Here is a 26,282-nt window from a genome sequence, read left to right as displayed (position 1 = left end):
CAAAGTGTACACATGGACAGACCCATGGCTCCAGCTGCATATGTAGCAAAGGATGTTCTTGTTGGGCACCAATGGGAGGAGAAGCCCTTGGTCCTGCCAGGGTGGACCCACTAGTACAGGGGAATGTCAGGGGAGAGACTGGACAGAGGGATGGTTGGGAAGGGGAAACACACTTATAGAAGAAGAGGAGGGAGATGGGATAGGGAGCTTATGGCTGGGAAACCGGGAAAGGGAATAATAACATTTGAAATGTAAATAAAAAATACCAAATAAAATTTTAAAAAGTAAAGAAGTGGTGAAAAGATCAGTTAAATAAAATAAATCTGGAAACTCTATAAAAATTATATTTACAATATTTAATTATCATGTTAAATTAGTAAAAAAACAAATATTCTTAAACAAAAATATTGAATATTTTGAGAAACTACATTATGTATAGAAATTATGACTTATATTCACCTACAATCTGTTTGTAAACAGCTGTCCTTAAGTCCAGATCTGTCAATTTTGACCGATATATAGTTATATGGTTATATTTCTAATGACACTTTTAATTATCTCATTTCATAAACTTCAGCATTTTGTTTTAAATTTCCTTGTTTGACATTCAGAACACTCCAAAATCAAACTAAAATCATTATAACTTCTCCTTGTATATTTCTCAACCAAGCTACCCTCTGTCATTCCATAAATTATAAATGTGTAAAAAATAAAATTCCATGTAGAAATTAGTTTTGCCACCTAATCAATCAAATAGTCTGATAACAAGGATCTAAAAACAAATACCTACCCAAAACTACAAAGATCTATAATCCTTTCTTTCTGCTGAATAACCATTGACTTGGAATTGACTCTTTAAGAACCTGCCATGAGGGCTGGAGTGATGGCTCAGTGGTTAAGAGCACCCGACTGCTCTTCCAGAGGTCATGAGTTCAATTCCCAGCAACCACGTGGTAGCTCACAACCATCTGTAATGTGATCTGATGACCTCTTCTGGTGTGTCTGAAAACAGCTACAGTGTACTTATATATAATAAATAAATAAATCTTCAAAAGAAAAAAAAGAAAGAAAGAAACTGCCATGAGTCTCAGAAAGAGACTTTGGATTTTGAATTTTTAAACGCCATTGAGACTGTGACTGACATGGGGACTTTTAAAGTTTGACTAAATGCATTTTGCATTATGATATGGCTACAGGCCAATGGGGGACAGGGAGTAGAATGCAGTGGTTTGAATGAAAATATCCTGCATAGGCTCACAGAGAATGGCACTATTAAAAGGGGTGGCTTTGTTGAAGTAAGCATTATTGGAGGAAGCATGTCACCAGGTTTGGGTTTTGAGGTCTCAGATGCTCAAGCAAGGCCCAGTGTCACTCTCTCTTCCTGCTGTCTGCTAATCTGAATGTAGAGCTCTCTCAACTAGTTACCTTTCAAGCACCACATCTGCCTGTGTGCTGCCATGCTTCCCACCTTGATGGCAATGGACTAAAGCTCTGAACTGTAAGCCAGCCCCAATTAAATGTTTTCCTTTATAAGAGTTGCTGCAGTCACAGTATCTTAGAACTTTAACTAAGACAGTCTAGATATTCTGTTCTTGGCCAAAGTGGCAAGTTCTTCTCCGCTAACTTGACAAGGAATGGTTTCTTTTCTGACTTACTCACCGAGGGTATTCTGTTCCCCAAAAGAAAGGCTTCTGCAGCTCTCCAGCAGGAAATCCTGAGAGGATGGCAAGCAAACAAAAAATATTAAGGACATGGAGATGATCAATATCCAAACTCAGTTCCAGTTACAGCCCAAAGCTTCTAGATGCTTATCCAAACTACAAATGCAGTTACAGATCCAAGAGATCTATCTGAAGGTGTCATAAATTCACTGATTTTGAAATAAGTCCTTGAAATCATTTCAAGGAGAGTTTGTACAGATATACTATTGGCAGAGTCCAGCTCCTTCATATACAATATGCCCTGGAAGTTGCAGGATAGCCAGCAGGTTCCAAGATGCACATTGATCTCACCTTCTTAGGTACCCACTGTTGCAGGCACACATGTGATACATAAAGAATGGTTATGTATTTGATACTGTTATTGCTTTGTGTTTCTTTGTAACTAAATCTTTGATCTTGCATATTATATGTGGGTTCAAAAGAGGTCTTGACACATGTGTGTGAAAAGAAGAGATGTGTACAATATGCATGTCAGCTGTTCCCAGTTGCCCTTTGCACACCCAGTAATTATCCTGTCCAAGGATTACAGAATTACAGCTGTTCACACATGGGGGAGTATAACAAGATACAGCTCAGCTATCATAGTTTCATGTTACTCTGAACTCAACAGTTCTAGACTTGGACAGCTCGAAGAGGCCTTGCTTTCCCTCTTAACTAGGATTTGCTTAGATTACTAAAAGAAGCTAATAGTAGTCTAAGAAATAGAATGATTCACGTTCTCTGTTTCATCGTCTCTTCATTCTTCCCTATATTAACCAACCTTTAAAACTGAAATTGGTAACACAGAAGGAAAAGGAAATGAGGGAAATCTATCATTTCTTTACCTTCCAGTCTCTCCTTATTCGTCACTAAGGAAAAGGTGAACACGGTTGGTAGATGGGTAATTAAGAAGTAAAAGGCTGAGGCTATAGCTCGACAGTAGAGCACTTGCATAGTGTTTTTGGGGCCAGCACTAACACCAACAAAAAAGTAAATTAGAAGAAGTAGAAGTAGTAGTAGTAATAGTAGTAGTAGTAGTAGTAGTAGTAGTAGTAGTAGTAGTAGTAGTAGTAACAGCAGTAGTAGAAAAATAGCTAAATTAGTTCCTTGCAGCATTTCTACCTTGCTGGTGAGAAACATCTGTATATGCATATACATGCTACAAAACACAAAGTGTGTCATTTTAGAAATTCCATGCACAAGTTAAAGCCTTCTTATTCACTTTTGAGACTTGCATTGTAGCATAAAAAGATAGAAGGAAAAACTCATAGTAGTGGCATAAGTTTTTAGTTTTCCAAAGAAGCAGTAAATAGCAGACAAAAGAAAAATCACAGTTGACGAGTCAGAAGTAAAGATAATGTTTTCCATGCTAGCATTTGGGATGGCATTTGTTCCGCTTCCTGCATGAGAGGCCTTGCATCTTCATTTCACACTGAACCATACAAATTAGTTAGCAAGCCTTGGATCTACGTGAATACAAGAAACACTTGGCTTTGCTCTTCCAAGTCCACTAAATTTTGTACCCTGAGCTGATCCTGGGAGTTGTGATTAATAGTCATTACAGCTGGGAATTCAAAGCAACAAGAGACAGAATGGGAGAGGGAGAAAAGGGAAAGAGGGAAAGAGATCTTCTGAAATGTCCTTGTCTGCTTGAGAGCAGCTGCTCTAGGCCCCATGAGACTGAATGTTCTTTTATGAATTAAAATGTTCTTCTACTCTCTGCTTAACTTTCTATCTCCCCTCTATGCCAGGACACTTTGAGGGGAAATGAAGGCAGGAAAGCAAGCCTTGAATTTAGAGATGAAGTATTCATTTCATAAGACCCTCATATTCTATGTCTTTTATTATAATATCAGAGTTGGGGATTTCAAGGTACAAAAACCTAATTGCAAAGCAGAGATGAAGCCAGTTAGTGCTTCTCTCTTCCTGCTGCTTTCAGATAAAGAAAGCACAACTAATGTGATTGAATTTCAAGACACAATGTTTCTTTAATCTTCATAATTTCTACATTTTCTTAAACATCTTTGGCATCTTTACATTGATAGTTCATCCCTTTTTGTGTGATTTGATTTTAGCAAATCATTCTGATTTAGATATATATGCAAATATATATTACATATAAATGCAAATCACAGTGTTTATATGAAAATCCTATTTCACACAATAAATCACCCTAAAGCAATGATATTTTCTAATAAGAACAATGATCATAAGCCAATGTGATTTAATTATTCAATCATTATGACTTCCCTGCCTGGTAATGTGCCCAGCTGGAAGCAGTTATGTCCACTGCCAACCTTGTCACAGAAAAACATCTGACACCTGCATAAGCCTCCACTGCTGCAGCTTTTGCTGTTTCTAGGGGCCCCAGACTCCAGTGCTGAAGTCATCACATCACCCTGATCATCTATATCTTCTCAGCTTGTCAGGGCCTTGAAACCCAATAGTGATAAACTGAAGAATCTGATGCCCTTAGGCATGTTTTGCTGAAGTGAATGGATTAACAGTGTAAGCTGCATTTTTAGAGGTGTCAACTAGCAAGAATGATAGATGGAAATCCCAACAAGGTCAATTCAATATCTTATCTCATAAAGTGGATAAGTTGTATTAGCAAAGGTGGAAGTGAGAAATAAATAAATGGGAAGGGAATTCTGTCTCCCTTTTCAATAGGTATCTGTTATGTTTTCTCACCAACTCATTTTATTTCAGTGTTTCCCCACTGCAGAATCATTCGTTGCTTGCTCCAGACGTTAAAAGCTTTGTTTTTTACCTTTATATTTATGGGAATCATTCCTCACAGTATGGTGTGTATGTGAGAGGAAGGGAGGGAGGGAAGGACGGAGGGAGGGGGAGAGAGGGGGGTGAGGAGGAGAATTTAACTATTGAGTTGGCAATAATTAATGATTTTGTAGGAAGTATGGTAGGAGGGTAAGCTATTGCGACCATGTTTTAAAGGACTAAGTTATGATAACCTGGTCAAGGAAGAAATAAAGAAAGAAATTAAAAACTTTTTACAATTTAATGAAAATGAAGATACAACATACTCAAACTTATGGGACACAATGAAAGCTGTACTAAGAGGAAAACTCATAGCGCTGAGTGCCTGCAGAAAGAAACAGGAAAGAGCATATGTCAGCAGCTTGACAGCACACCTAAAAGCTCTAGAACAAAAAGAAGCAAATACACCCAGGAGGAGTAGAAGGCAGGAAATAATCAAACTCAGAGCTGAAATCAACCAAGTAGAAACAAAAAGGACCATAGAAAGAATCAACAGAACCAAAAGTTGGTTCTTTGAGAAAATCAACAAGATAGATAAACCCTTAGCCAGACTAACGAGAGGACACAGAGAGTGCGTCCAAATTAACAAAATCAGAAATGAAAAGGGAGACATAACTACAGATTCAGAGGAAATTCAAAAAATCATCAGATCTTACTATAAAAACCTATATTCAACAAAACTTGAAAATCTTCAGGAAATGGACAATTTCCTAGACAGATACCAGGTATCGAAGTTAAATCAGGAACAGATAAACCAGTTAAACAACCCCATAACTCCTAAGGAAATAGAAGCAGTAATTAAAGGTCTCCCAACCAAAAAGAGCCCAGGTCCAGACGGGTTTAGTGCAGAATTCTATCAAACCTTCATAGAAGACCTCATACCAATATTATCCAAACTATTCCACAGAATTGAAACAGATGGAGCACTACCGAATACCTTCTACGAAGCCACAATTACTCTTATACCTAAACCACACAAAGACACAACAAAGAAAGAGAACTTCAGACCAATTTCCCTTATGAATATCGACGCAAAAATACTCAATAAAATTCTGGCAAACCGAATTCAAGAGCACATCAAAACAATCATCCACCATGATCAAGTAGGCTTCATCCCAGGCATGCAGGGATGGTTTAATATACGGAAAACCATCAACGTGATCCATTATATAAACAAACTGAAAGAACAGAACCACATGATCATTTCATTAGATGCTGAGAAAGCATTTGACAAAATTCAACACCCCTTCATGATAAAAGTCCTGGAAAGAATAGGAATTCAAGGCCCATACCTAAACATAGTAAAAGCCATATACAGCAAACCAGTTGCTAACATTAAACTAAATGGAGAGAAACTTGAAGCAATCCCACTAAAATCAGGGACTAGACAAGGCTGCCCACTCTCTCCCTACTTATTCAATATAGTTCTTGAAGTTCTAGCCAGAGCAATCAGACAACAAAAGGAGATCAAAGGGATACAGATCGGAAAAGAAGAGGTCAAAATATCACTATTTGCAGATGATATGATAGGATATTTAAGTGATCCCAAAAGTTCCACCAGAGAACTACTAAAGCTGATAAACAACTTCAGCAAAGTGGCTGGGTATAAAATTAACTCAAATAAATCAGTTGCCTTCCTCTATACAAAAGAGAAACAAGCCGAGAAAGAAATTAGGGAAACGACACCCTTCATAATAGACCCAAATAATATAAAGTACCTCGGTGTGACTTTAACCAAGCAAGTAAAAGATCTGTACAATAAGAACTTCAAGACACTGAGGAAAGAAATTGAAGAAGACCTCAGAAGATGGAAAGATCTCCCATGCTCATGGATTGGCAGGATTAATATAGTAAAAATGGCCATTCTACCAAAAGCGATCTACAGATTCAATGCAATCCCCATCAAAATACCAATCCAATTCTTCAAAGAATTAGACAGAAAAATTAGCAAATTCATCTGGAATAATAAAAAACCCAGGATAGCTAAAGCTATCCTCAACAATAAAAGGACTTCAGGGGGAATCACTATCCCTGAACTCAAGCAGTATTACAGAGCAATAGTGATAAAAACTGCATGGTATTGGTACAGAGACAGACAGATAGACCAATGGAACAGAATTGAAGGCCCAGAAATGAACCCACACACCTATGGTCACTTTATTTTTGACAAAGGAGCCAAAACCATCCAATGGAAAAAAGATAGCATTTTCAGCAAATGGTGCTGGTTCAACTGGAGGTCAACATGTAGAAGAATGCAGATCGATCCATGCTTATCACCCTGTACAAAGCTTAAGTCCAAGTCCAAGCTTACCTCCACATCAAACCAGATACACTCAAACTAATAGAAGAAAAACTAGGGCAGCATCTCGAACACATGGGCACTGGAAAAAATTTCCTGAACAAAACACCAGTGGCTTATGCTCTAAGATCATGAATCGACAAATGGGATCTCATAAAACTGCAAAGCTTCTGTAAGGCAAAGGACACTGTGGTTAGGACAAAACGGCAACCAACAGATTGGGAAAAGATCTTTACCAATCCTACAACAGATAGAGGCCTTATATCCAAAATATACAAAGAACTCAAGAAGTTAGACCGCAGGGAAACAAATAACCCTATTAAAAAATGGGGTTCAGAGCTAAACAAAGAATTCACAGCTGAGGAATGCCGAATGGCTGAGAAACACCTAAAGAAATGTTCAACATCTTTAGTCATAAGGGAAATGCAAATCAAAACAACCCTGAGATTTCACCTCACACCAGTGCGATTGGCTAAGATCAAAAACTCAGGTGACAGCAGATGCTGGCGAGGATGTGGAGAAAGAGGAACACTCCTCCATTGTTGGTGGGATTGCAGACTGGTAAAACCATTCTGGAAATCACTCTGGAGGTTCCTCAGAAAATTGGACATTGAACTGCCTGAGGATCCAGCTATACCTCTCTTGGGCATATACCCAAAAGATGCCTCAACATATAAAAGAGACACGTGCTCCACTATGTTCATCGCAGCCTTATTTATAATAGCCAGAAAATGGAAAGAACCCAGATGCCCTTCAACAGAGGAATGGATACAGAAAATGTGGTACATCTACACAATGGAATATTACTCAGCTATCAAAAACATCGAGTTTATGAAATTCGTAGGCAAATGGTTGGAACTGGAAAATATCATCCTGAGTGAGCTAACCCAATCACAGAAAGACATACATGGTATGCACTCATTGATAAGTGGCTATTAGCCCAAATGCTTGAATTACCCTAGATCCCTAGAACAAACGAAACTCAAGACAGATGATCAAAATGTGAATGCTTCACTCCTTCTTTAAATGAGGAAAAAGAATACCCTTGGCAGGGAAGGGAGAGGCAAAGATTAAAACAGAGACTGAAGGAACACCCACCCATTCAGAGCCTGCCCCACATGTGGCCCATACATATACAGCCACCCAATTAGACAAGATGGATGAAGCAAAGAAGTGCAGACCGACAGGAGCCGGATGTAGATCGCTCCTGAGAGACACAGCCAGAATACAGCAAATACAGAGGCGAATGCCAGCAGCAAACCACTGAACTGAGAATAGGTCCCCTATTGAAGGAATCAGAGAAAGAACTGGAAGAGCTTGAAGGGGCTCGAGACCCCAAAAGTACAACAATGCCAAGCAACCAGAGCTTCCAGGGACTAAGCCACTACCTAAAGACTATACATGGACTGACCCTGGACTCTGACCCCATAGGTAGCAATGAATATCCTAGTAAGAGCACCAGTGGAAGGGGAAGCCCTGGGTCCTGCTAAGACTGAACCCCCAGTGAACTAGTCTATGGGGGGAGGGCGGCAATGGGGGGAGGGTTGGGAGGGGAACACCCATAAGGAAGGGGAGGGGGGAGGGGGATGTTTGCCCGGAAACCGGGAAAGGGAATAACACTCGAAATGTATATAAGAAATACTCAAGTTAATAAAAAAAAACATATTAAAAAAATAAATAAATAAAGGACTAAGTTTCTGTGTGGCGATATGAAAGAAGCTCTAAGAAATAATACATTAAGTAAAAACATGACATTTGGTGCAGTTCATGGAGTTTTTGTACAATATATGTGTGGATATATACATGCACATATGTATTCAATTCTATACTACCAGACTGTGTTCTTTTACATAAAAGAAAAGACAAATTTCTTCCAACACAACAGATACAGAGGAGACTCTGGGACAAAACTCCAGTTTTGAATTTTTGCTTATACTAACTGCCATTGATGAGCAAAGCAAAAACCACCTATACTGAGTCCCATGTGACTAGACAAGTTGCTCATATGCATACATCTCAGCATCATCAACTACTTCGTATCACTTTGTGCTTTACAAGCCACACCTATCACATCTGATATCAAAACTACTAACTTCATTTCCCTGTAATCTCTGTGACTTTTAATACATAATTTTGTATACTGCCGTGAGCTTACAAATTCATTTCATGGTATATCGTGGATTTGTACACACACACCAGTTGTTCTCAACTGTCATGAAGTATAAGAATCAGATCTTGCTTAGGTACAGTTTGCCAACTAGTTACTGGTTAACTTGGAATAGGTCATCAAACATCCGTCTCTATGACTGCATGTGTTAGTCTAGGTACCATACTATGAAAACTACTGCAAGGTTGTCCAAAAGTTCAGTGTTGCACTGGGTATAATTAAGACCACAATAAAGACTGATATGTTGCAAATAAAAACGTAAAGGACCAGTATTAAAATTCTAGCATGGAAGTAATTTTGCAAGATCTGCTTTTGGACTAAAGTGAGGTATAAACATAAATTGATAAACAGTAATTTAATGACTCTCCTATATACTCAAAATAAGTACCTGTAAAATACATACAAATTGGTTGTAGTAAATCACCCTTGGAGAAAATTGGTATGCTAGGTGGTAGGTGGTCAAAAAAAGCATTGAACACTAATGGTTCACATTTTGATTAGGCAAAAGAGCTTTAAACATTAATGGTTTACATTTTGATTAATCAAAGGTAAAGTTAGGTCTTTTAGAAGTATGTGTTTTACCGAAAAGCCTTCTAAAATCTATCAAATATTGGTTAACTAAGCTTATGTAGTGTTATTTTGCTCTTGTGCTGCTAACACTAACAAATCCCATTCCTATTTCAAGCAAAAATTAAGCCTTGTTGTTATAATTTCAATGACTACAATTATAGCAGAATAAAATATTGGCATCTCTAAGTTGCAATCACGGCATTGTTTATTGTAATAATTTCTCTTTTTCTAATTTGCACACTGGAAAGCCACAGAGACCTGCTTTTAGTTTCTACCTGGGTTGACATTTCATTTTGACTGAGCTTTCTCATTATAACTCTCCTATCACTGAGCACTGACTAACTTAATTGGAGCTCAAAGAAATGCTGACCATAGAATGCAGACAGCTCCTATTTCTAGCCTTATTGCCAAAGAACTCATCACATTTAGTGGGTAATTACCCCAAGTTCAACTATCTGATTTCTATATTCATGAAGACATAGCCTGACTGTAGCTACAGTTTTCGAGGACAAGTTAAATGTCTCAATATTTCTGAGTTTCAGTAGCCATTATTGTAAAAACCACTAAATTTTCTAAAGTACAGCACATATAAAGAAGGAAATTAACCAATTATCTCATCACTCGGAGATTAAGAAAGCAAATGAATATAATTCAAATGTATAGAGATAAATCAAACAGTAGTAATTGCCCTCCGTCTCCACCAATATTTGTCTAACTTTGGTCTATTTTTCTCCCACTATCTGCAAGCCTTATTTCAGGTATTTGCTCAAATGTCACTTTATCCTCTAGTACCATGGCTCTCAGCATTTCTAATGCTGTGACCCTTTAACACAGTTCCTCATGTTGTGATGACACTCAACCATAAAATTACATTTGTTGCTACTTCATAACAGTAATTCTGCTGTTATGACTCATAATATAAATATTTGATATGCAGAAACCCAAAGGGACCATGACCATGATATATTTAGTACTGCCATTGCATTATTTCTTGACGCTTTCATCCTCAATGCCAAATCTGCAATATATTACATTACTTTGACTTGCATTTTCTTTGTAAATGAGAGATGTGTTGGTTCCTTGCTCTTGCTATGATGGCAGAACTAGTACAGTTTTGAAGCCAACACAGGGTCCATCAAAATGCAGTATGAGGTATATGAAGATGGCTCGGTAGATAGAAGGCTTTCCATACAAGAATGAAGGCTTAAGTTTAGGTCCTCAGCACCCAAGTAAAATGCAAGGTGTGATGATATGTGGCCTGTAATAACAGTGCAATCAAAACAACCCTGAGATTTCACCTCACACCAGTGAGAATGGCTAAGATCAAAAACTCAGGTGACAGCAGATGCTGGTGAGGATGCGGAGAAAGAGGAACACTCCTCCATTGTTGGTGGGATTGCAGACTGGTACAACCATTCTGGAAATCAGTCTGGAGGTTCCTTAGAAAATTGGACATTGAACTACCTGAGGACCCAGTAGATGTACCATGTTTTCTGTATCCATTCGTCTGTTGATGGACATCTGGGTTCTTTCCAGCTTTTAGGTATTATACATAAGGCTGCTATGAACATAGTGGAGCATGTGTCCTTGTTATATTTGGAGCATCTTTTGGGTATATGCCCAATGGAGGAGTTAGAGAAAAGACTGAAGGAGCTGAAGGAGTTTGCAACCCCATAGGAAGAACAATATCAACATGCCAAACCCCACCAGAGCTCTCAGAGACTAAACCACCAAACAATGAGTACACATGGAGGGACCCATGACTCCAGCCACATATGTAGCAGAGGATGGCACTCACTGTCCAGCATCAATAGGAGGAAAGCCTTTGGTCCTGTGAAGGCTTGTTTCCTCAATGTAGGGGAATGCCAGGGCATTGGGGTATGACTGGGTAGGTGGGAATGGAAGCATCCTCATAGAAGCAGGGGGAGGGGTATAAGAGAGGGTGGAAAGGGCATAACATTTGAAATGTAAATACATAAAATATCCAAGAAAACTAATTTTTAAAAAATAATCAATTGGTTTTTGAGGCAGAAAATGTTAGTAAACTTGTTCTCAAAATGTGGTCTGCTGACCAGCAACATCGGCATCATTTAGGTAGTTGTGAGAGATGCCAACATTACGCCCATCCCAAACTTGCTGAGTCAAGAACACTGGGAATGGACTTCTGAGTTTCAACCAACCATTCAGGTAACTGAGGCCCACAAGCTAACATCAGAATAATCTTTACCCCAACTGCAAATGAGAATTCCTACTCAAATCTACTGAGATTCAATGTCTATCATGTTGTCCACTTGTACTTGGTTATACAAAAAGTAAAGAATTGATCATTTTTAAACTATCCATAAGTCAGCCCTCCTGGTTTAGTCTATTCACTCCATCTGCTGTATCACACATTTGTGATACAATATTTTTATTTGAATTTTCCTCAGACGATAGTTTCTACAATTAATCTTTATAGGATCTTTCAAATTTGATTGTAGTAAAGGACAAATATACATTTAATTGTAATACCTTACACATTCCAGGAAGAACGCTAAAGCGAATGAGTATACTGGATTAGTTCTGACTATAGGATAACCTAGATAGCATTCTTCTAGAAATTAGGGGTCGGGGCATGCGTTGAGACATGCAAATTCCTGCACTTACAAAGTACTTTTGGTTATGTCTTTTGTTGCTGTTGTGATAAAAGGCTTTCGTTGTCACTCCTGCTAAGATTAATAATAATTAATAGTGGACTTTTATCCAAGTTGGCATCTTACAATATTTTGGTGCATGCCAAACTTCCTATTTCCAGAAAGTATTGCATTCTAACAGCTGTGATTCCTGTCAGAGGATTCAGCAAGATGTCTTAGCCATCTGCTGGCTTCCTGCAGGTAACCTCCTGCCACCAGATCTAGCAGCCTAGAGCAGACAAGCAGAAAGCAGCTTCTGAAATCTGCCTCCATCTTGTAGCTTTCTTTGATGACCGTTCTATTCTATTTCTTCCATAATTACTTTTAGGTCACAACAAACACCATCTCTTCCATTTACCAGAGTTGTCAACCATCACTACTTTCCCATGACTAAAGAGACACTTAGAATGCAGGATTTTTCAGTAGTAAAGCTGCAATGGGCCCATGGAAAATGAGAAGAAATGAAAAGCACTGCTTTCACCCACTAGGTCTGACTCTTCTTTTATACTGGCAGCATTTTGATGACTCAATAGTTCTCAACATTCAGCATCAATCAAAGACAATTTGTGATTAAAATCTTACTAAGATCCAAGCCTAGGGCTGGAGAGATGGCTGAGCGGTTAAGAGCACCCGACTACTCTTCCAGAGGTCCTGAGTTCAATTCCCAGCAACCACATGGTGGCTCACAAGCATCTGTAAAGAGATCCGATGCCCTCTTCTGGTGTGTCTGAAGACAGCTACAGTGTACTCATATATAATAAATGAATAAATCTTTAAAAAAATCCATTTGTCACAAGTAGTGGTGATATTACTGGTCCCCAATAAACACACTTTGAGAAGTTCAAATTCTGAAATAGAGAAAACACTAATCCCCACCTCCATACCAGTATGAAGCTCTATTTGGTCCTTTCATACAAGCAATTACTGCCCTGTGCATTAAAACTAGCATCAGTAGTGCTCAGCCTAGTTGTGGGAAATATATACTAAAGAATGCCTGTGTGTTTCACTGAAGCTATAATGTTTATTTGATAATGATTTTATCAATGACACATGACTATAACTCTACCATATTAGTTATACTTAGTCTCTTCCAATACCATCCTTTAAGATGCAAATTTATCAATATATGTGTCTGCTGATGGTGGAGACATAAATTGGAAAAAGAAAACAGGACCAGGGATATAGCTTAGTGTCCATGTTCTTCCTAACTGTGTGAGTTCCTAGATTCAAGATGCAACATTGCAAAACAAACACAGGGACACACACCTCTTTGGTAGCTAATAATTTTCTTTCAATTCTATGACTTCCTTTAGGGTATATACCAAGAAGTAGAAGAGTTGCTGCATTGAATGATATTTCACAAAGTAAAAGACGATTGTAAAAAAAAAAAAAATAAGGTGAGGGACAAGTGAGATTGGGAGCATCAGGACAGATTAGTGAGACTGACCCTGACTTCCTGTCTACCTGTGTTGTATTCCAGGATTTTGATGCTCACATTGTAGTTCAGCAGCCAAGTAGCTCTCCTCCAATGGCCCACTCACGCCTTCATTCAAATCAGAGCGATCCTAACAACCATTTCATGCTTTTTATTACCAACCCCACAGTGACTATTCCCAGTCCACTAAAACAGAAACAACATTCACAGATACCTCACAGACAGAAGACTGAGGCCATACAGGCATCAGTCCCAAATCTCACTCGCTAATGGGATTCTAGGAGACAGTGGGCTTACTAGTTAAGGATGCTTTGGTTTACTCATGAAGACTTCACAGAGCATTGTTCTCAGCTGTCTCCCGGGTCAGACCTCAAAGACAGACAATCTTAAAATGCTTACAGCAGGTGCTTTTAAGCATACCATCTGTCAATTTTGCAAACTGTTGCAAGTTTGTTCATGACTTAACTTTATCTGTCTCAATAAACTTTGTAAATCTCATTGTAAATTTTTGTGAAACAATCACTTTCTGGGGAAAACACTTCAGTATTCTTTATAAGGCATCTTACAGTATCTGTCTGTCAAGTAATCTAACTTCAATTCCCCAATAGGCAATGCTAAAGGACCAAGAAAATAGTGGACTTAAATACGGGGCTTGCGGTGAGCAGCATGCTTAGGGTTAGGAAAAATGAAGTGCCTTCTTCATTTTCATAGTGCTTTAATGGACATAGGATCAGTAGAAGATGGATCCTACCTAACTTTGTGATATTCGCCTACCTCCCAGCTGATCTCATATCCTATGGAGTCTTGCCATATCAAAAGGTAAAGAAGCCCTCACTAGTAGGATTTGTGTGTGTGTGTGTGTGTGTGTGTGTGTGTGTGTGTATGAATATTTGACAATATCTTGGTATATACTCATTGTGTAGCTCATATAATTCCCACATTTCTTATCCAGTGTTGAATACTATAGTATATAGGTTGAAAGAGTACCAGCAATAAACTAGGTTACACTCCCAGACCCGCTGTGATAGTTAATCTTGGTTGTCAACTTCATTGGATCTGAAATCTACTAAGCTCTGTATAGATAAGCTATTTCCTGGTTTGGATTCAGTGATGAGAGAGGACTCTCACACAGAGTAGGGTTTACTCTTCAGCAGCAGTCCAGTTTCAGATGGTCCAAGGGGAAAGCTATTGCTTTTTACCTGCCCAGCTTCACTCCTTGCTGATGAGAGCACTTACTTTATTGTTGCTGCTGCTGCTGTTGCTACCATCCTTCATTAATATTAAAGCCAAGCTTCTTTAGCTTTCAACATGAACTGAAGACCAGTGACTCTCTAGGAATCCTCCAGGCCTTCAGTGACATACTGAAAAAACTGAAGCATCTAGCCTCATGCACTGAGCAGTCTCAGTCTCTCCATTGTGAAGAAAGTAATTGCTGGGCTACTCAGTCTGTCATGTAAGTCAATCTAATGAATTCATTGCATTAGATTCATTTATTATATTGATTCTGTTCCTTTAGAGAACCCTGACTAATGAACCCGCAGTTTACTAGTGTTGCAGTTTTTAGCCAAGTTATTTTCTCTTCTAAAAGATGGGCATATAGTACAAAGTTTATAGAGCTCTTAAGAGGACTAGACATTCAAGTAGTAGGCACACTAATGGTTCCCCAACATAGCGGAATGCACAGTACCATCACTATAGCCACTTGATAGGAGTTTATTAAGAAGAAATGGAAATGGTTGAAAACTGTATTATATATTATCATTTTTTCAGTTACTAGAACTCTTCCTCTTATTAATGACAACCCATAGTTGGGTCCTCCATCTTTCTTTTGGGCATATACAAAACACCAGCTTTTCCAAGTTTACTTCCTTTCCCCTTCTTTGAGCCATTTTCTTTAAGAATAAAACTAAGAAAATAAAATTGATTTTTTTTACTTCCCAGAAAAAAGTACACTAATGCCCTGTTCTTTGGCATGATCTATAACATCTACAAATCATGTCATAGCCTTTGTTTTCTCAAGCACCCAGGCTGCCTCTGCTCCAACGGTCATTCTCACAGTCCATTACTGCACCAGATGAAGCTCAGAGTGCTACCTTTGCAGCAGTCACCTCTTCCTACTTGTCATAGCATTTCTTCTCCACCTAAAGAGCTTTGTTTTCCTGCCAAAGTCTTCTCAATCATCACATTCACCAATCATCCAATCATAGCTCACTCAGATTAAAATCCTCCTTTGTAGTGACTCCCACAATACACTGAATACTCACTACAATGTCCTATAAGCTTGAACCTATCCAGGTAACAAGCTTCTCACCCATCTCATCAGAAGCAAGTACTAATAGCTTGCTAGGATTTATCTACTAACTCTATAGTATAGTTATATAACCTCCATTTTATTTTTAAAAATTAACGAAGTATTAAACATGTTAAGAAACTTGGCCAAGATTGTAAGTTACTAGTGACCAAGTCAAGATGGAAAATCAAACTGTCCCACTTGAGAACACATAGAATTAACTACTATTATCCTATGATGCTATATGTCCCAGTTTAAGTTTGCTATCTGTCATGTTATAATGCTATACAACAAATCATCTCCAAATTTTTTAAAACTATAAACACTATTTCACAGTTTCTCTGTGCCAGGAATTTAGAAGCAGCTATTGGGGGGATGGTCTGTCTGAAGGTATCTTGGGAGACTGCAGTGAAAAGGAAGGACTTTGTTGCATTGACCCAAATGCTTAGACTGAAGGATCTGCTTGGTGCTAGAAATGGGAAAAGTCCTCTGGAGTCTCACTTGTGGGCCCCTCCACAATCTGCTTGAGTGCCCTAATGTTGTGTTGATTGGCTTCTCCCAAAGTGATAAATCAAGAAAGAAAGATGAAAGTCATAATGTCTCTCATTACCTAGCCTCAGAATTCATATTCTGTTATGTATATAAAATCCCACTGGGTATACATCTAAGCTTTAACTTAGTCTGAGAAGGAGCTTCAGAGATCTTTGGATATCAAGAAATAAAGATTATTCAAATTTCCTAAAACATTAAGTGAGAATATGTTCTAGATCTAGGCTTCTTAATCTTTTCCATTCACAGCACCTTTGCAACAAAGAAATGCTAATTTGACTCTTGGCATATGTATGTGTATATCTCTGTATATAAAACAGGTATTCCTGATCATAAATATTAAAGACATTTTTACAAACAACTATTTGGTATACATATACATTTACTATTTATTAAAAATGAAATATCTAGTGCAGGCCAACAGGAACCAGATGTAGATCTCTCCTGAGAGACACAGCCAGAATACAGCAAATACATAGGGGAATGCCATCATTAAACCACTGAACTGAGAATGGAACCTCCGTTGAAAGAATCAGAGAAAGGACTGAAAGAGCTTGAAGTGCTCGAGACCCCATATGAACAACAATGCCAACCAACCAGAGCTTCCAGGGACTAAGCTACTACCCAAAGACTATACATGGACTGACCCTGGACTCTGACCTCATAGGTAGCAATGAATATCCTAGTAAGAGCAGCAGTGGAAGGGGAAGCCCTTGGTCCTGCCAAGACTGAACCCCCAGTGAACATGATTGGTGGGGGGAGGGCGGTAATGGGGGGAGGATGGGGAGGGGAACACCCATAGAGAAGGGGAGGGGGAGAGGTTATGGGGATGTTGGCCGAGAAACCAGGAAAGGGAATAGCAATCGAAATTTAAATAAGAAATACCCAAGTTAATAAAGATGAAAAAAATGAAATACCTGATGCTAATGAGATGGGTTGTTCTTATTTATTTTTACATACAGATTAAATCTTGGGTGAATATTTACACAGGATATAAAACATCTTCAGCATTTTTCAGAATTTTCAATTGTTGTGTAAAATGTATTCATTTTATGTGTATGTCTGTATATCAGGGAACTAAAGGCATGCAAGTGTCTGTGGAACCTTGAAAAGACACCGGTTACCCTTCAACTCAAGTTAATATACATAACATACAAATCAGGTGGTAAAAATGTTTCTTTTACATAACTAAAATCTTATGTTTCCATAATAGGAATATAACATAACAAACACTGTCAGAAACACCTCAGACTTATTACACATTTAATACTGAATTAATTAATTTTTGTCAATGTACAGAACTCTTGTACTGTTCCATGGTCTTGCAACACATTTAAATACACAAGCAATAGGTAAGTTGTGTTCTGGATAATGAAAATTTTGTGTTAATCCCTGACATACCTCCACAGCTCCATAATTATGGAACATTGTTCCTAAATTCTGGATGTTTGCCTTGTTTCCTCATGTCTCCAAATGGAACATTAAACAAATTCAAGACTTTAGTTCCATTAAATCCCAGTAGAAGCTACAGGTGAATATTACTAACTTGGCTTCCATTCTCTAGTTTTTAGCAGATGTAACAAAGAATGATAACTTCTCTCAGTTTGAAATAGTTATGTCCTTAACAGGGAAACACATTTATGTTTGATTTCAGGATTAACTCTATGGTGAAATGTCAGTATAAACCCAGCCTCTGGACAAAGGTTTATTATCTTTTTTAGCTCAACATCGGTAATTAAACCGGGACAACAAAATCTCTTGGGTAAAAAAGTAAATATAATAAAACCGTTTGGTTTAGCCCTCAGGCCAGGATTGTTTTCAAGCCAAGATTGTATTTGCTTAAAATAATTGTTTAATATGATTTTGGATATACAAATATAAAAAGTTAATACTGGAATGAGGCATACAACAAATTCACAGTGACATGAACACATATAACAAGCTTTATTCTGAAGACAAATCCATATTACTAGAAATAAAAAAAATGGATCTGAGCTGCACACTCTTCCAGACATTGCTACCACATGACTAGATTCACAGAACCATAGAAGCTAGATTAGATTTTTCTTGGTAGCTCCCAGAAGCCAATCCTCACATAGGCTTTACTACAACTATAGTCCATGCATTGATCCAATATGCTGTCTGTTCTGTAAATAAAGTTTGATTGAAGCCCAGCCATGCTCACTTAGCTTATAGATTATCTGTAGCTACAATTGCAGTGTTCAGAAGTTGACGTATGTGGCAAATTTGAAAACATTTGTGTTCTGGTAATGTACAGTACATGTTTTCTTGATTTGTACCTCTGAAGACTTGACCTTAGGCAACCTATTAGAAGGCCAAGATATCTGTTTCTACTAAATGATATTCCAAATACCTTTATGGAAGAAAGGGAAAGAAACTGCTACTCACATCAAGGTATTACTTACACAGAGTGAAGGCAAAATATTTTGTATGTGGTTCTGGGACTGGAACTCAGAGATACACACATGCTAGGTAAGCATCTTGACACTAAGCTATACCCACAGCTCAGTCAAGGGATAAGCTGTAACATACATCACCCATACAACCATTGATCAGGTTAGGACAGAGACTATCTTTTGTATTTCCTCAGTCAATACCCCGAAGAAAGATTGCTACTATTTTAATTTCTATCATATGAATGAATTTCCCTACTCCTGATTTTATATGCATGGAATGAAATACATACTTCCTCTTGTGCCTGGCTTCTTTCGTTCAACATTATGTCACTGGCAAATATATGGTACTCATACCATTGCATTTTCTTCCGCATTGCTGTGTGAGCAACATTCAGTTGCAAAAATAAAGCATGATGTATTAACCTATTCTTCTGTTGGTGACCATTATGGCCCATCCAAGGGCTGCCTGATATACTAGTTTGGGAAATACAAGTTTTGACGTTGGCTATGTGTTGGCAGTTACAAATCTATCGTCTGAGACACTTCCTGAACACTCTATAGGCTGCCTATCATGCAGCAACCAGGACAGTAAGGGCCAAAAAGGTTGACTCCATCATGCCACGTAATTATACTCAAACTCTCCCACTGAGGCTTTTACTTTGTCCCTTTGAAAGAGGAACACTCCTCCATTGTTGGTGGGATTGCAGACTGGTACAACCATTCTGGAAATCAGTCTGGAGGTTCCTCAGAAAATTGGACATTGAACTGCCTGAGGATCCAGCTATACCTCTCTTGGGCATATACCCAAAAGATGCCCCAACATATAAAAAAGACACATGCTCCACTATGTTCATAGCAGCCTGATTTATTTTTTTTAAAGATTTATTCATTTATTATATATAAATACACTGTAGCTGCTCAAACACAGCAGAAGAGGAGGGCATCGGATCTCTTTACAGATGGTTGTGAGCCACCATGTGGTTGCTGGGAATTGAACTCAGGACCTCTGGAAGAGCAGTCAGTGCTCTTAACCGCTGAGCCATCTCTCCAGCCCCGCAGCCTTATTTATAATAGCCAGAAGCTGGAAAGAACCCAGATGCCCTTCAACAGAGGAATGGATACAGAAAATGTGGTACATCTACACAATGGAATATTACTCAGCTATCAAAAACAATGACTTTATGAAATTCGTAGACAAATGGTTGGAACTGGAAAATATCATCCTGAGTGAGGTAACCCAATCACAGAAAAACACACATGGTATGCACTCATTGATAAGTGGCTATTAGCCCAAATGCTTGAATTACCCTAGATGCCTAGAACAAATGAAACTCAAGATGGATGATCAAAATGTGAATGCTTCACTCCTTCTTTAAAAGGGGAACAAGAATACCCTTGGCAGGGAATAGAGAGGCAAAGATTAAAACAGACACAGAAGGAACACCCATTCAGAGCCTGCCCCACATGTGGCCCATACATATACAGCCATCCAATTAGACAAGATGGATGAAGCAAAGAAGTGCAGGCCGACAGGAGCCGGATGTAGATCTCTCCTGAGAGACACAGCCAGAATACAGCAAATACAGAGGCGAATGCCAGCAGCAAACCACTGAACTGAGAATGGGACCCCCGTTAAAGGAATCAGAGAAAGAACTCGAAGAGCTTGAAGGAGCTCGAGACCCCTTATGAGCAACAATGCCAAGCAACCAGAGCTTCCAGGGACTAAGCCATTACCTAAGGATTATACATGGACTGACCCTGGACTCTGACCTCATAGGTAGCAATGAATATTCTAGTAAGATCACCAGTGGAAGGGGAAGCCCTTGGTCCTGCTAAGACTGAATCCCCAGTGAACGTGATTGTTGTGGGGAGGGATTAGGGGGATGTTTGCCCGGAAATTGGGAAAGGGAATAACACTCGAAATGTAAATAAGAAACACTCAAGTTAAAAAAAAAAAGAAAAAAAGAAAAAGAAAAGAGAGATGATACATAAAGAAGTGGGGGAGGGATTAGGGGTATGTTTGCCCGGAAACCGGGAAAAGGAATAACACTCGAAATGTAAATAAGAAATACTCAAGTTAATAATAATAAAAAAACACAAAAAAGAAAAGAAAAGAGGGATGATAAGTTTAGCAGTTGTCACAAAGTTAGGAAAGCACAGACTGGGGTGCTAATGACCTCAGCTCTTGCTCTTCTACTGAACTACCTATTGAAATGTAATTAAGAGTGGTGATAGCTCTTTCCTGCAATGCCCAATGCAACAGATTCAAATCACTAAAACTTCACACTACACTCTGTGTCTGAAGACATGACCTTGACAAGAGCAGAAAATAAGCTTTAACCACTCTGCAAAAATAACTGAACATCAAAAGATGGCTCCAATCTCGGGTTCTGCACAAAAGCATGGGTTGGGAAAGCATAACAAGTCTACAGGTTTTCCTGTTTTCTGCTCAAGTCTTTACTGTATGTAGCAGCAGACTTAGTGGCATAAATCAGAAAATGATAATGAGACATGAAGGAAATTCTCATAAATCACGTTACTAAGTATAGTTACATCGTAGATGTGGAACCCAATTAAACAGATGGCCACATGCTGTCAGAATTAGCCCCTAATCAATAAAGATGTTCATTTTAGAAAATCACCTCAATTTTTCACTTCTTCAGTGAAGCACAGAGGAGGCAGTTGGGAGGGGATGGGAGAGTACCAGGAAACTCAATGGGGAGATGTGTAAGAAGAAATTCCACCTGTCTTAATTTGTAGTCCAGAAAATCAGAAATGAAAGAGCAGGGAAAGTCACCCAAAGGATTCGTTGTCATCTTGCCTGGTAATGTAATTTACAATGAGAGCAAGCACTGGTCATTAGGAAAATAGAAACAGCTTGAATCTCTTAATTAAAATACCGCTTCAAATTGTTCATTTTAAAACCCCTCTGCCCATGAGCTTTCTAGAACCCATTGGGTTACCCTGAAATGACTACTTCCTCAGAAAAGTTCTGATCGGGTCAGCCCTTCCCAGTCAAGAAAAAGGCAGAGCAGTTGGAAACCCTGAAGACAGAACTATTGTTAGACACATTTAATTCCCCAAAGGAGCAGTAAGCCTTTAGTGACATTTGAAAGAAATGGAAACACCAGTGGAGAGACAATCTCATCACCCTTTTCTTGCATAAGAGCTGACCTATTACACTCACTAGACTGATGACAATTAAGTTTGTAAATACCAAGAGTTGATGAAAGAGAGGAACAAAAGAAACTCTGTTGGATTTAGAATACCCACTTTAAAAGCATCTGGCGATATCTAGTAGAAAACTTGTCAATTCTCCCCGCAAGGAGTTCTGCCATGAGGAATATCATCCTGATTGACTTCAGAAGACAATGCACAAGACTATTCGGAGAAGCCCCATTCCTAGGAGTGAATTTACAAGGGTTGGGGGTGGAGAGAGAGAACAGATAATCTGGGTGTGTGGTCAGACAAGTGAATACTATACAGCAATGTATAGTAAAGTGAAAAAAATGCATGCTGCCACATGCTCCATACACACACACACACACACACACACACACACACACACATATATATATATATATATATATATATATATATGCCTTAAAATAATAGGGATAGAGAAGTAGCTCAGTAGTTAATAGCACTGGCTGATCTTCTAGAGGATCCAAGTTAGATTCCCAGCATCCAAATGGCAGCGCACAACTATCTATAACTCTAATACCAGGGGATCTGATGCCATTTACTGGCTTTTGCAGGTACCAGTCAAGCATAGGGACACAGACACACTTCTAATTAAAGCACCCATATGCATAAAACAAAAATTAAAAATAATGATGTTGATTGAAGATTCACAACTCTGAAGACTATCTATAGTATGATAATTTTTATTATTTTGAAAACAGTATCATTAATGCTGCCTGCAAAAACTGCTAACATTTTAGATTTTAGAAAATAAACATAGCCCAGCACAGTAGTGTATTTTTAATCCCAGTATAAGAGAGGGGGGGATCTCTATGTGTTCTAGACCAGCATGGTCTTTATAACAAGTACTAAGCCAGCCAGAGTTGTATGGTGAACCCCCCCCAACAAAAGATAAATCTAAAAAGAAGTATGCTGGTTACCTCTGTGATAATGGGGAAAAGTAGGACAAAAGGCAAACACTGGTAGGGTTTCAGCTCTTCACTGAGTCACACTTTAATAACACATGTTGATGTGCACATATATTTCAAACTGAATGTGGACCAGCATGCTACATAGATTCTTTAGAATCTGCCAAATATTGTATAATTCAAAAAGCCCTATTAAACTTTAATATTACTTCAGTATCCCAAAGACAGACTTGCAGGGAGTTCCCTGACCTAATTGTCCCTCTTCCCAATGTTGCTATATTCAATAAATGTTTTTCTGCTTATCACTAGTAATATGGCTCTTTTCGTAGACATATTATATACGAGTGACTGAACATGGCTTAGATCCCCAGCTGTGAATGCCCAAGTTCAGTAATAATGTCGCAACCACAAAGGGACAAAAGATACATTTGGGGTCTCTGGCACTCCCAGCAAGCTGACCCCAAATGGAGAGGAAAAATGAAAGATCCCAGCCATGGCTGGCGTCACTTTACTCTGAGGACATTTTCCCATCTTTCTACTTCAGTGGTCATCAGCTGCCTTTTATTTCTACTTGGTCAAGCAGAAAAATGAGTATTTGGACATTGTTTTGGATTCTCAAGAAAGTTTGAACTTTGTAGCTATGAGAAAAGTGGGAGGAAAGAGAGAAAGAAACAGTGAGACAGACAGAGACAGAGAGGGGGACAGAGATAGACAGAGAGAGAGACAGAAAGAAAGATAGGAAGAGAGGGGGAGAGGGGGAGAGGGGGAGAGAGGGAGAGGGGGAGAGGGGGAGAGGGGGAGAGGGGGAGAGGGGGAGAGGGGGAGAGGGGGAGAGGGGAGGGAGAGAGAGAGTGCAATATCTATAAACATAGAAGCACAAGTTCTGACAAAGTAACGTGAACATTTTTGAGATATTAAGCGATTCCTCACAGGAAGTGCAGAATAGACTTCATAATTCCTCCAGAGCTGCTCTGCCAGATAAAGAGCCATTCATCATTTGGGCTCAGCTCATTTCTTTCTGAAGTTCTCCTGATCAGGTTGGCCCAGTTTGTTCTTCTCTAAGACACTCCCATGGCATCAGTGCTTCTACTCTCACAACCATATCTAGAAAGCAGAACACCACCAAACAAGTATAGAGATTCCTTCAAAGTGCAAACATGAGCTTCCAAAGAAATAATTGTTGCTCAACTTCCCTTGTCTACTACGAATGAAAAGCAGAAAATACCTTCAGCAATATAACCTTAAGCACCAGAACAATCAGAAAATCATTGGATAAATGAGTCTCATAAGAACACATGAAGGACCCAGCTATACTTCTCCTGGGCATATACCCAAAAGATGCCCCAACATATAACATGGACACATGCCTCATTATGTTCATCGCAGCCTTATTTATAATAGCCAGATGCTGGAAAGAACCCAGATGCCCTTCAATAGAGGAACAGATACAGAAAATGTGGTACATTTATACAATGGAGTACTACTCAGCTATCAAAAACAATGACTTCATGAAATTCATAGGCAAATGGAATGAACTAGAAAATATTTGGTGGAGGGGGGCCATCCTCTTGAAGACGGGGTGGGAAGGAATGGAATGAGGTACTATAAGAGGGTATATGGGGTGGGGGCAATGACTGGACTGTAAAAAATAAAAGTAATAATAAAAAAAGAACAAAATATCATCCTGAGTGAGGTAACACAATCACAGAAAAATACACATGCTATGCACTCACTAATAAGTGAATATTAGCCCAAAAGCTCGAATTACCCAAGATACAATCCACAGACCACATGAAGCTCAAGAAGAAAGATGACCCAGAAGCCTGATATAGCTGTCTCCTGAGAGGTTCAGCCAGAGCATATAAAATACATAGGATAATGCTAGCAACAAACTATTGAAGTGAGAACGGGGTCCCTGTTGGATGAATTAGAGAAAGTATTAAAGGAGTTGAAGGGACTTGCAACCCCATAAGAACAACAATGCCAACCAACCAGAGCTCCCCAGGGACTAAACCACTACCCAAAGACTACACATGGACTGAACCATGGCTCCAGCTGCATATGTAGCAGAGGATGGCCTTGTTGGGCACCAATGGGAGAAGTCCATGGTCCTGCCAAGGCTGGACCCCCCCCCAGTGTAGGGGAATGTCAGGAAGGGGTGGGTGAATGGGGGGAACATTATAGAAGAAGGGGAGGGGGATAGAAGAGGGGGCTTCTGTCTGGGAAACTGGGAAAGAGAATAACATTTGAAATGTAAATAAAAAGTATCCAATAAAAAAAAAACACATGAAGGTGCCCATGTGCCCATGGCTCAAAACTGCATATGTAGTAAAAGACTGCCTTATCTGGCATCAGTGGGAGGGGAGACCCTTGGACCTGTGGAGTCTCAATGACCCAGTGTAGGGGAATACTAGGGCACTGGGTTTGGGGACATGGCAGGGATAGGAGTTTTGTGAAGAGGAAACTGGGAAAAAGGATATTTGAAATGTAAAGAAATAAAATAACCACTAAAAAATAAAAGCAAAAGAAAGACCTTACCTTTCTGCCTCTCCTACGGTAGGTATATAACCTTTACCACAAACTCATCTGGGGACATGTGCCTAAGTAATGTAAGTTTCTTCAGTAAAAAATTTCTATCAAAATAAACAGTCTCAGTCAGTGAAATGGCTCAGAGGACAAAGGTGCTTGCTACCAAGCCTGAGTTCATTCTTCACTAGGTGGAAAGAGGAGCCTGACTCCTGCCAAATTGTCCTCTCACTTCCATAATGCCCCCCACACATACATAAATAAAAATGTTAGTAAAACTAATAGAATGAAAAATTCAATCTGTACTCTATTGTTCAATGGACATTTTACATATGATGAATTTAGATAAATACTATACATTTTAATTGTACTTGAGATCTCAAATCAAAAATCACAAAGTCACCCTGTAACATATGCAGCTTGGAACCTTGGACCTCAAGAAAGCAACAGCATTTTCAGCATAATCAATATTTACATACTAAGAAGTGGCACTCAAAATATTTAACAACTTCTTTGGTTATATTAATTCGTGTAGAAATCAAAAATTAGCACCATCTGCTTGGTTTCCTTTTGCTCATTACTCTCAAGACCAATCCTGAAGATTACCACTTCCAACAGTAGCCACGAGAGGATGACTCTAGTAGTAAGCACAATCCCCCAACTGCTATACACATGTAATCCCAGAAGGTCGGGGGTGGAGGCAGAAGTATCAAAACTTCGAGGCCAATCCTCAGCTACATGGTAGTTTGAGGCCAGCCTGGGATTCA

General features: G+C 39.0%; 1 protein-coding gene across 2 annotated transcripts in view; it reads right to left on the bottom strand.

The window, feature by feature from the left end:
* Positions 1-26,282, bottom strand: part of Phex (phosphate regulating endopeptidase X-linked) — a 248,666-nt gene that overhangs the window by 27,176 nt on the left and 195,208 nt on the right. For both annotated transcript variants that reach the window (XM_039099503.2, NM_013004.2), the window contains one exon: positions 1,660-1,714. In XM_039099503.2, the coding sequence (XP_038955431.1) occupies positions 1,660-1,714 (55 nt within the window). The remainder of the gene's footprint in view (positions 1-1,659; positions 1,715-26,282) is intronic.

This window comes from Rattus norvegicus, chromosome X, assembly GCF_036323735.1.
Source record: "Rattus norvegicus strain BN/NHsdMcwi chromosome X, GRCr8, whole genome shotgun sequence".
Classification (NCBI taxonomy): Eukaryota; Metazoa; Chordata; class Mammalia; order Rodentia; family Muridae; genus Rattus; species Rattus norvegicus.
Note: the sequence above shows the minus strand (reverse complement) of the source record. Positions and strands in the feature narration are given on the sequence as shown.